This window comes from Alnus glutinosa, chromosome 4 (assembly GCF_958979055.1).
Source record: "Alnus glutinosa chromosome 4, dhAlnGlut1.1, whole genome shotgun sequence".
NCBI classification, from domain to species: domain Eukaryota; kingdom Viridiplantae; phylum Streptophyta; class Magnoliopsida; order Fagales; family Betulaceae; genus Alnus; species Alnus glutinosa.
This window is the reverse complement of record NC_084889.1, coordinates 6,824,771-6,836,618: the sequence shown is the minus strand read 5'-3', so window position 1 is coordinate 6,836,618 and position 11,848 is coordinate 6,824,771. Positions and strand designations below refer to the sequence as shown.

The following is an 11,848-nucleotide window of genomic DNA, read 5'->3' as shown; positions in this document are numbered from 1 at the left end:
GGGGGAGGGAGGCTTCACGCCACCCTCCTCCCGGAGCTGGTTTTTTTGGCCTTCCCTGGTGTGTACCAGTGGAAGCTAGGAGTCTCCCAGCCTCTAGGGCCGTGGAGTTTTGTTCCCCCGGCTTGTCTCCGGTTGTGGCTGCTTTCCTCCAAGCTTTATGCTTTGGAGTTTTTCCTTTCTGTTTGTTTTTTGGTTTTTTTCTAGCAGAAGCTACACTAGCAGTGGGTTGAGGGGAGCGGTCGTTTCGTGGTGTCTCCGGCGATGGTTTGTCTGGTCGTGCTAAAGTTGAGGGTAACAATCTAGAAAAGCTTCTGCTCTCGAGAAATTTTCCTTCAGAGGGGAAGAGGCCTCGGTTTCACAGTGAAGGGGGAGGGAGGCACGCCTCCCTCCTCCCTAGTGTTTTTCCTCCCAGCCCTTCTGGCTATGGAGGCTTTTGTTCTCTCCTGGTTGTTCCAGGAGAGTTTTGTTCTCCCTGGTTTTTGTCTCCAGTGGAGCTGATCTCCTCCTAGTCCTCTGGGTCTATGGAGCTTTTCTTTGGTTTGTTTTCTTTGTTTTTTCTTAGTTGTTATGGCAGAAAAGCTCATCTAGAGTAGGCTTTTGGGGAAGTTTTTCTTCTTGTGTCTCCGACGTTCCGAGTCAGATCTACAGTTTGTTGCCGGTTTCTTCACGACACGCGCCCCTCCACTGGCCTCCCAGTCTTCTTCCGGTCCAGTCGCCGCCAACCACGGCCGTGTGGGTCCTCCTTGCTCGGCGCGTGGCTTGCACGCGTCAGGGTGGTTTTCGCCTTGGGCCGCGCGTGTGGGCCACATTCTGCTTTTCCGACTGTGTTCGGTGCTGTCCGGTGTTCTCTGGTGGTCGGTCGTGCAGGGATAACTCCAGGGATGGCGCGTGGCTTCCACGCGCTGTCTCTCCGACGTCGGAATTCCTCCCCGACGGTGGCTCTGTTGTTTTGAGTTTTTTCTGTGCTGTTTGTATATTCCCTTGTTGACTGTGTGTCTCACAGTGTCTTTGTAGTGCACAAATACTTACTGGACTTATTTGTAGTGGTGGTGCTTAAGGGTTGTTCATGTAATATTTGTGTATTGTTTAGACAACTGCTTTGTCAGATTTGTGTCTGACTGAATGTTGGGGTGTCTTGTACCTCTCATTCTATCTCTGTAATACCTTTGGGCTTTTAGAAATGAAAGGAGCACATGCTTCTTTGTTCAAAAAAAAAAAAAGATCTGTGGACCTCGGCGGGTTCTTTGTTGACACGCGCTCTTCCGTGGTGGTCGCCGGCTTCCTCTGGTCCGGTTGTGTCAAGCCACGGCCGTGGTGGTCCCTCCTGCTCGGCGCGTGGCCAGCACGCGCCAGGGAGTTTTCTCCCGCTGCTGCGCGTGCGGGCCTCAGTCTGTCGTTCCGGTGGTGGTTGACGGTGATCGGTGGTTTCGGGCATCCTCCGCTTCTCAAGAGCTTCTGACGACGGCGCGTCTTCTGCACGCGCCGGTTCCGGTGACGACGCTCCCCGATTCTGGCTGTTTGTGTGGTCTCTATTTTGTGTTATTCCTGTGTTCTTCCGATTACAGACTGTCTTTGTAATACTTAAATTTGTACTGGACTATTTATTGGCATGTTGCTAGATCGGCCATCTTTTTTTAGGAGTGTGCGTTATTGTAAAGAGAGGCCCAAACGGTGTCCTTGTATTGTTTATGTATTGCTAGGCAGCTGTTTTTAAGTCAGATCCTTCTAGCTTATGATTTAGGGGTCTTGTACCTCTTTGTCATGTAATTGCCTTCGGGCTTTTAGCAATATATTGTAGCACATGCTACTTGTTCGAAAAAAAAATGCATATATTTTTTATTCTGACATGCACATTTAATCGAGTATCTAACTTAAAAATCACGTGAGAATTACGCGCATTTGAGATGGATATCATTTTTTACACTGCAAGTTTCTTTTATGTCACTTTCTCAGTGTTAGAATATATTCTAAATATAATGCTTCGTTTGTTTGGGAGTAACATGGTTTCTGAAAAATGATTTTGACATTTTTCAATGTTTGGTGGGGGGTAAAAATAATAGTCAACCGGAAAATGATTTCCATCTGACCAAAATTGTTTAGAATTTCGGAAAATGATTTACGTTTTTTCTCCAGACGGCAGGCGCATTCGACTCTTTTTTAAACGATGCAGTTGACCTTCACGTTCAAGTAATCGACCACCACTGGAATCTGGCCAGTGCCGAAATTCGACAACGTCCGGTCATTGTTGCCGGAATCCAGTCATCCCAGATTTCGGAGACCAGGACGATCAGATTCCAGCCATTTTGTGCCGAATTCTAGTCGTTTTGGAGGGATTCTGGCTGTGCCGGCTTCCGGCCTATGGAAGGCCGGAATCCGACCAACCCAGATTCTGAAGAAACTGTCCGGATTCCAACAATACTAGTCAGAATCCGATGAAAGTGCCGGTCAGTTATGGAATCTCGTCACCGGTGATTTTTATATTATTTTACATTAATATTTATATGCTGTGAATAAAAATTGATTTTTATAAGTTAATATAATTGACCAAAAATATATATAAAAAAATAAAAAATAAATAAAAAATTGTGATTTTCCGTATACACCAAACACTGGAAAATGCTTTCAGCGAAAAACATTTTCTTGAAAAATGACTTCTTTGAAACTATTTTACGTCGAAACAAACGGAGCATAATATTATTTATTTATATTTCCTAATCTAGGTTGATTTGTGTTTTATAATATAAGTCGATTTAGGTTTACTTGTATAGGTCGACTTATTCAACTATAAATAGGGAGCTATATATTGTAAAGAATTAAGTTTTTGAGCACAATGTAGCTCTTTAGGCTTTATATTATGAATATAAGTTATAGACCGAACTACGTAAATTTTATATATCTTTTTCCTCTCTTGCTTCCGCTGCTATTCCACTTTTATTCTATTTTACTCATCACTCAGGATTTAAATAAGCCCAATTGGAGGAGAAATTTGCAATTTTGCAAATCTTGCTCTAATAGTAATTAATTATAATCATAAGTAATCATGATCGTAAGTAATTCAATTGTTTTACAATAAAAGTCTTTTTATTATTGAAAACTAGGGCCTCTCCTTGATGTAATAAATAAATAAAACAAAAACTTCATCTAAGGGCTAGCTGTCCAACTAATAATTAATTAATCCTGTCTACTTTATTTTCATCATGTGATTTCCCAACATGTAGGAGCCTAATGTTTGATGAACCGGCCGTACATGGAGGCATGTAAGTAGGGCGCTCGATGATGCTCGTCTCAGGGGTGCCGCCATTTTTTACTATAAACACAGTGTTCATGCCCCAGCTCAGATGTCGATCCAAATGGCAATGCCATAGCCACACTCCTGCAACTCCAACAATGTTTCTTCCATCATTAAACAAAGTTAAATACAATTAAGCTTGTAATTAAAGTATAACAAAACATAGCCCGCCCGCGAGTGTGAGCTCGAATGGTCAATCTTTTTTTTGGTTAATACCATGAGATCAACGGTTCAAGTCCTTACTCGATCAACTGTGTAATACACGGTTGGTGTATTTGAATTTTACCCGATTAGGGATGGGTCACAAAGTGCCATTTGGATCCTCTCCAGTTCTAATGAACTGAGGAGATTCAGTTAGTGTTATTTGGGAGGCAAAATTATCCATAAAAATGTGAAAGGACAATTTTGCCCCTTAAATAAAGTGGTCTTACCTTGAAGGGATTCCAAACGTCATTAAAAAGAAAAAAAAATGAAAACTTCACTTAACGCTTATATTACATTTGCAATTATCTCCCTAAACTTCAAAAACTCTCAATTTAGTGTATCAATCTTTTAATTTTCTTTTTCAATTTTATCTATCCGTTAGGATTTTATGTTAAATCCTAGCAGAGAGGGTGTCAAAATTTTCAAAATACATTTCCTTTATTTTAAAAGAAATAAAAATAAAAGAAGAAAAAAGAAAAAAGAAGATCGAAGAAGAAAAAAAAAATTGTAATGATTTAGGAACTAATCAAGATTTAACGGAATTTGCAAAAATACTCATGCTTGAATCTTTGAAAATTTTAGAGTATTTTGGGTTTTAATCGGATTTAACGGAAAATCATGATGAATGCGTGAAATTAAAAAAAAAATTGAAAGATAAATACAATAAATTGACACTTTTTAAACTTTTAAAATATAATTGTAAAAGTAATAAAAAATTAGAGAATTAAATAAAAAATTTAAGAAAAAAAAAAAGAAAAGTAAAAGAAGCATACCAGGATTACTTGCTTTGAATCTAATGGCAGTCCATCCTTTCTTGGGCAGCGAGACGGTGTTCATCTTAGGAGGATCAATCAAATTGTAGCCTGTTGGGTCAGTCACGTTATCGAAGTTCCCATAACCCGACCCGACTACATAAAAGGTGTAGCCATGGAGGTGCATCGGATGATCCTCCGACGCGTCAAGCACATTGGTTCCCTGAAACACTATCTCCACCTCCTCGTTATAGTTGAGCACCTTCACCTTCGTCCCTTGGACAGTCTTTGTGGCATAATCCGGCACCGTATCTGCCGTGAAGTTGTAAAGAGATGGTGGGTAGTCGGGAAAATCTGTGGTGTAAAACCCACTCATGTTGCTGCACGTGTAACCATTAAGGCTTAGTGGGGTTAATTAACTAATTTAGCTCCCCCATCCCTAATCAATATCTATAACCTCTAAATCCTGACCAACGCCTCCATCATTGCAATTTTTTTCTGTTTTTTTTTTTTTTTTTTTTCCAAAAATAAAGGATGGGTATTTTGAAAATTTTGACATCCGTCCGATATGATTTAACATAAAATCTTAACAGATCGGTGAAATTAGAAGATTTATACATTAAATTGAAAATTTTTTAAGTTTAAGGGAGTAATTACAAATGTAATAAAAGTTCAGATGGATCGGATTAAGTGAAGTTTCTCCTAGCTAGATACTAACGGTAAGACAATTTTTCACATGATCATTTATATATATTCTTGTAGTTGATTTTGTAATTTGACAGTTAACAAACAAAAAAAAAAATTATTGTAATAATTAAGAAAAATAAGGATTAATTATAAGCTAGTAGTAGTATATATACCTGTAGTAGGCAAGCAGTACATCTGTGGAGGGGTTAACCCAGCTGACGTTGTTTAAGCTGGAAGAAAGATCGGTTTCGGTTGTTCCCTCCTTGTCGAAGACAACGTTGTTCATAGAAGCCGTTATATACATTCTGGTGGTTATGTTTTTGGGGACATTGACCGGGTGGGCTTGGTCGGCTAAGCTCCTAAGCCGGCTCGTGAAGTTTAATGCAGGGATGAACTCCTCGTAGCTTGGAAGGCTGCTGGGGAAAATGGGGCTTGCGGAGGGATCATAGCCGCCGCCGCTATATTCAAGAATTGCGGTGGCATTTGTTTGGTCGTAGTCTGTGTCATCCGGCCGAACGCTGTCGTACTGTCTGGCGGCCATGTAATAGCGGTAAGGAGGCTGGTCTGCTGTCACCAAAATATCCATTGTTTGTCCCGGGGCTATCATCAGATAACTGGTGACCACGGGTTTGACGTACGACCCATCCATTCCTACCAAGGTGAGGGTATGTTGGGCAATCGCAAAATACAGCTCTGCGTTCATGGCTGCATTCACTAGACGAAGAAGATAGGTCTTCCCATATTCTACCTGCCAACGGTATGTACTGTCTGCACCACAACATTGATGATTGTATTTACAAATGATGTTGAACAATCATTCCCTTACGATTAATAAGAAATTAGCGAGTTAGATTACTTGGGATTTAATCTATTTAATTATATGAGTTGTAATTAAAATGGGTCTGATTAGGGTTGACTTATATAGTCTTATATCATACTTCGACAACACCAGAACCCGACACGTGACATAATTAAGGACCGACAATTTAATTTTGACAGGTTCCACAAACCTAATTAGTGAATTAGGATTAAGGGGTTTGACTTGTTTAATCAAATTAGTCGAGTTATGATTGACTTATATGATTTTATACACATGTATAACCTTTCAAGAAGTGGAAACTTTCGTGCGCACTATCTCTCCAAATGGACCGCTACTAACCTTGTGTTTGAAAGCATTGCCAATACTACCCTCATTTTCTCCTCTATTAGGATCAATACTGGAAATGATCCCAATATATATAACCTTTCTCTTGTTTGTAATTTGCTTAGAAAAACAAAAGATATAAATATGTATAATCTTATATAGATATCTCGGCACTACACGAACTTTACACTTAAACACGAATTATCATTCATCCTATTATAAGCAACAACTATATTATTGCATAAAGACAATGTGTTTCACAGTAATATATATATATATATATATATATATATATATATATATATATATATATATATATATATATATACCGTAACTCAGGCTCCGTTTGAAATTCACTTTCTCCTCTCCTTCCTTTATTTTCATTTCTTCCAAAAAATACATAAACTTTAAAACATTCTTTATTTTTATTTTTTTTTACTTTTTAAATAACAAACTCACTATAATACAAATTTTGTTCACTTTTTCATATAAATTATTTTAACTTTATATCACATCAATCCTATTTTTTAATAATTAAAAAAAAATTTCCTAAAAGGAAGGAAAGGGTGAAAAATTTTCAAACAGAGCCTTAATTTGATGTGTGCGTGTGTACAAATGAACCTACGTACCGTTAGAGCATGGCAAGAAATCTCCCGGTTGGCCATTGATAATGTAACAATCTGAGCGAGGAACGTCGGCACCGTCGTCGAGGTCCTCAGCAACTTCTTTGTTCACGTCACCCTTATACCAAGATCCTGATCAAAGTAGCAAAAAAACAATTTGCTTGATATATATATATATATATATATATTGGCAATATTGCAGACATTAATCAAAATATTAATTAAGTGATTGTACATAATTATGTGAAGATCGATTAATAATATAATTAATCTTATAATTAGGAACAAATTAATATAATGTAGGAAGATTTAGCAGCAGTACGTACCGAGAACGACAATTTCTTCTCCATCGGGCTGGGGAAAGGGAAAACCGGTTTCCTCATTGGGCAAGGCAACAATGGCACCATGGACACCAGCTCGAGTCCAGTCACTGTGGGCATGCCACCAAAGGGTTCCTTCCTCGTCCGAAAATCTGATCTCGTAAGTGAAGTTTGAACCCGCTTCTATTGGGCACTGTGTGATGTACTCTGGCCCATCTGACCATGGGTTCCTTGGTTGATGCACTCCATGCCTATATATATATATATATAACCAAATAATTAGATATATACTTTCACGATTTAATTAAAAGAATTAGTTCACGTTACAATCGGAATTCTTTAAATTCATTTTTAATATTCAAGCGACACATTATTTTTAATATAAATATATATATATATATTATATTTAATTTTTTTTTTTAATTTCTTTTATTTTTTGTACTATGACACTCCCGGTCCCACCTACTTTGTGGCGTTTAATGTTTGATCTTTTGGAAGTGGGAACTAATGTGCTTTTTCGATGAAGTGGAATTACAGTTAGAGCTAAGGGTCAATCAGTCAATCAGAGGACTTTCCCACTTAGGGCCAGTGATGCTTGGAAGTTGGAACACAAACGTCATTTAGGGGTGGTGCATAAGTCTAAGTTGGCTGGCTTAAATTCAATTTCGTCTCGATTCAAAAAATAAAACATAAATTATTCATAAATATAATAATAGTGTATTTGGTAACAGAATTCTAAAAATTGAATATAATTTTGATTTTGTTTTTAAAAAAATAAATCATATTTAATCAACTTTTTTTTAAACAAATTATATTTTATTTAACTTTTTCTAAAAAGTTAAACTTCGAAATTGGTACACCAAATAAAAATTAAATTTTACTTTCAATAATTTAACCCCAAACGCATCATAATTTGTTCTTATATTAAATAAGACTTACTGATATAAACTTAATTCGATTCAAATAAAGCTCAAGAATTTGACTTTAATTTCGACTTGAATACAACCTTAAGTTGTCAGAGGGTAGTGTAGTTTTAATGAAGTGTAAGTACAAGTAGGAGGGCGGAGGTAGCAAGCTGCTAAGACTCAAGGTTTTTCTTAAAAACAAATAAATTAAAATATGCAATATATATATATATATATATATATATATATATATATATAATATATATATATATATATATATATATATATATGAATGCATGTGTTTACTTATTTTGAGTCGGGGAGAGAGAGAGAGAGAGAGAGTTATTACCAATGAATAGTAACACCATAGTCTCCTTGATTATGGACATTTACAAACACAGTATCGCCTTTTGTTACACGAATCACTGGGCCTGGAAGACTTCCATTGACGACCAACAAGCTCTTGCTGAGGCACAACCTCGTAAAGTTGGTCTCCTTCAGCTACATCGTATATATATAAACCAACAGAAGATCAAAAACAACAGGAAAACAAGAGAGAGAGAGAGAGAGAGAGAGAGAGAGAGAAGAAGTGCATGGTACATACAATAAAGTCATGGTAATGGACGAAGGCTTGAGCCAAGGGAAGGAACGTGCATTGGAGAAGCAGAAGGGCAAGAAAGGCTGAAGGGATCCCCATCATCTCGATCAGAACGTTCTCAAGCCCTGTCTAGCTTCTTGGTTGAAGTATATAATATCTGTAGTAAAATTAGGGTGACTGAAGTGCGCATGTGTTTGAGAGTTAGCTAGGCAGGTATTTATGGAGTACAGTTAGGTTGAATTTCAGCTAGCTTCTGATCGATCAATAATCGTTATGTTGAATGCTTGTTATAAGGTTTAATATATATATATATAGTACGACGTACAATGGAATGCTGGTTGTAAGTTAGGTAGAGACCTAGATGCAGCTTTCTTTTCTTTCTTTTTATTTATTATTATCTATTTACTATATATATATATATATATTGGCGTATATATGCGCGCAGGACACGCAGACAAAAAAGAGATATTGTTCAAGCTAGTTTGTAGATTAATCAATCATAAAATTTATAAAGCACGTGTAATATATATATATATTCATGAAATCTTTCAAGTTTATGATATTATTATTAATTTACACTTTTATAAAATGTTGATACTGTTCTTTTTTTAATAATAAAATAATAATAAAAAAAAAGTCTACATATATACCTCCTTCAAACTATCACTTAATTGACAATTTTTCCCAAACTTAAAAAAAATTGTCAATGTCTCCCTCAACGACAAAAATACTCTTAATAAAAAAAATTATAGGGATTTTTCCAGCAATGAGAATTTTTTTTTTAAAAAATATATATATTTGTTTAGTTTTAAGTTTTTATTTATTTTCCCTTTTTTGAATTTATTAGGATTTTTTGCCTTATTGTAAAACTTTTAAGGTCATTTTTTCTTTTTGCTAGCCTTGGAAATCTTGACAAATTTTGAGAGTTTAGAGGAACATTTGTCGCAATCTAAAGTTTGGGGGACATCGTCAATTCAATGGTAGTTTGAGCTTTGAGGGAATTAATACGTGTACTTTTCCTTCTTAATTTTTTTTTAAAATTTTTTATTTTTAATGAATGAGTGAGTATTTATTAAAAGAAACTCAAAGTTTACAAATACTCCATAAATCAACTAGATCAGCGTAGCTAAATAAGAGCTTGTTTGAAATTACGTTAAGGAGTTTAAAAATTATTTTTTATACTTAAGACGTTGTGCCTAACAAAAAGTTAGTATGTTTGGTAAAAAAAAAAAAAACTCAAAAATAATTTTTTGACTTTCTTACTTTAAGAGTGGCTAAAACGTACTTTTGAAAATTAAAATGCTAAAAAATAAAGTTCTTTTTTCTAAAAAGTTCTTTTTGGCTTTAAAAGAATAGTAGCTTGTTTGGATGTTCAAATTTTCCAACCCATTTTTTTTTACCCGAATTGATGTTAAAAAGAAAGAATGTACGAGTGCGCGCAGTAGTTTTTGGACACCCAAAGGCCACTTTTAAAATTCCCCAAAACTAGGAATTAAAGCTGTATCTGGGCTAGTTTGACAAACTATTTTCATTCTTCCTCTATTTCTTTCTATTTTTTTCAAAAATATCAAATAAAAAACATTTTAACTTTTTTACACTTTTTTATATCACATTAATAATTTTTTATTATTATTCAAATAAAAAAATTCACTACAAAATAAAACATTTTCACTTTTCTATAAAATATTCTCAAATTTTATATCACATCAATCACCTTTTATTATACAATACATAAATATTTCTCAACCCAATTACTTATCAAACAGGTCTCTATCTTTGCGGCCATAAAAATAGGAATAGGAATTCACCCATAATTTTTATTACAATTTTCACCCAAACATAAAGTTTTTCTAACAAATATATTTAATTTTTTTAAAAAATAAAATTCATCTTTTCAAAGAATTTTGTGTTCTGTTTTCTGTTTAGAACTTTTTCTGTTCTTCTTCTTCTTCTTCTTTCTTCTAGGGATATTTCAATTCTCTCCTTCCTTAGTTCCAGGAGAAATTAGTTATGAGCCTAAAAGAAGTAATTTGGTGAAAACACTCAAAAAGTACTACTTCCATTAGATTCACTAATTTAACCAAATCATTAAAAAACTATAAAAACTGTCATTACATCTAACGGTATAAATGATGTCACATCATTTAAATTTTTTAAGACTATATATTCACTATGTAACCAGAGACAGAACAAGAAGTTCTCATGGGCAAGGACTAGGGGTCAAAAAAAATTTTTGGTAGGAGTCAGTATGCTAGATTTTTATTTTTTACTGAATTTTTTTCTTTTTTTTTCTTTTTTAGAATTGAGGGGAGCCATGGCCTATACTGCCCCCCTAAATCCTTCCCTGAATGTAACATCAAGTGCACAGTTAAATTTGTGAAATAAAATATTGACCATAAAATAACTATTTTTTTTTTTATTATTATTATTGTTATTGGCATAAAATAACAATTCTATCCATGTCCTAAGGCTGTAATATTTATTTGCTGGGTGCAACGTAGGGATCGTGCTCATCAGCTCATGGATGGTTGGAATTGTAGTTGCGGGGCTTGGAAGTTCGATAAACCCACGTGAATGCATGATCGTGCCTTTGGTTCAGCATTTGAAATTTGAATGGGGAGCTGCATAATCAGATTTTTTTATTTTTTTTTTTATTTTTTTTTTAAGTGCACCTCAATTTTCGTTTATCAGTCAAATTATCCTTTTTAATCCCGACGTTTATTTTTTATGTCAAATTTCCGAGAATTAATTAGCACCTCAATTTTCATTCAGGATGGGAGAAAAAAAAAATAATCTATGGCAATTATCACATGCAAATTATATTTTTCGGAATTACTAGTGTAGAAAAAAAGAGCTCACTCAAATATATATATATATATATATATATATATATATATATATATATATCAACCTCCTAGAGTAAATGTAGTCAGTTGATGATACAAAATTGGACATAAATTAGTTACAAACGGGTTTGTAGCTAATTTTTACAAACCAGTCTAATAAAGTAATATGTGTCTCTTAATTAGCATGTGAAAATCTTTGACCCTTTTCTCATCCTCTTACTTTTTAAAATTACCGTTGGATCAGTGTGGTTTATATGTGGGATAACATAGACCCCACATATCTAATGGTAAATTTGAAAAGTGGGAGGATAGGAGGATGACCAAAGGAGAAAATGAATCATTTCTCTTTTTAATAGCATGTGTCTCTTACCTGATTTTTTTAGTAGTATTAATAAATAATAAGAAAGCATGTGCTTTATCATTTAAATTGGATATTGGATTAATGTGATTAAATGTGCATCCTAACACTAATTAATGTTG

General features: G+C 35.0%; 1 protein-coding gene across 1 annotated transcript; it reads right to left on the bottom strand.

Moving 5' to 3' along the window:
* Positions 1-3,011: 3,011 nt before the first annotated feature.
* Positions 3,012-8,719, bottom strand: LOC133865252 (putative laccase-9). Its single transcript, XM_062301623.1, has 7 exons — positions 8,529-8,719; positions 8,274-8,425; positions 7,026-7,270; positions 6,706-6,831; positions 5,106-5,700; positions 4,267-4,625; positions 3,012-3,373 (listed from the first exon to the last, which is right to left on the bottom strand). Exons 1-7 carry the CDS (start codon positions 8,622-8,624, stop codon positions 3,168-3,170), a joined length of 1,779 nt encoding a protein of 592 aa, XP_062157607.1. The 5' UTR covers positions 8,625-8,719; the 3' UTR covers positions 3,012-3,167.
* Between the last annotated feature and the right edge of the window lie 3,129 nt (positions 8,720-11,848).

Coding starts and splice junctions, on each gene's coding strand:
- LOC133865252 (XM_062301623.1), bottom strand. CDS start 8,624: ATGATGGGGATCCCTTCAGCCTTTCTTGCCCTTCTGCTTCTCCAATGC. Junction 5,701..6,705: donor TTTCTTGCCATGCTCTAACG/GTACGTAGGTTC, acceptor GTTGTGGTGCAG/ACAGTACATACCGTTGGCAG. Junction 3,374..4,266: donor ATTCAAAGCAAGTAATCCTG/GTATGCTTCTTT, acceptor TTGGAGTTGCAG/GAGTGTGGCTATGGCATTGC.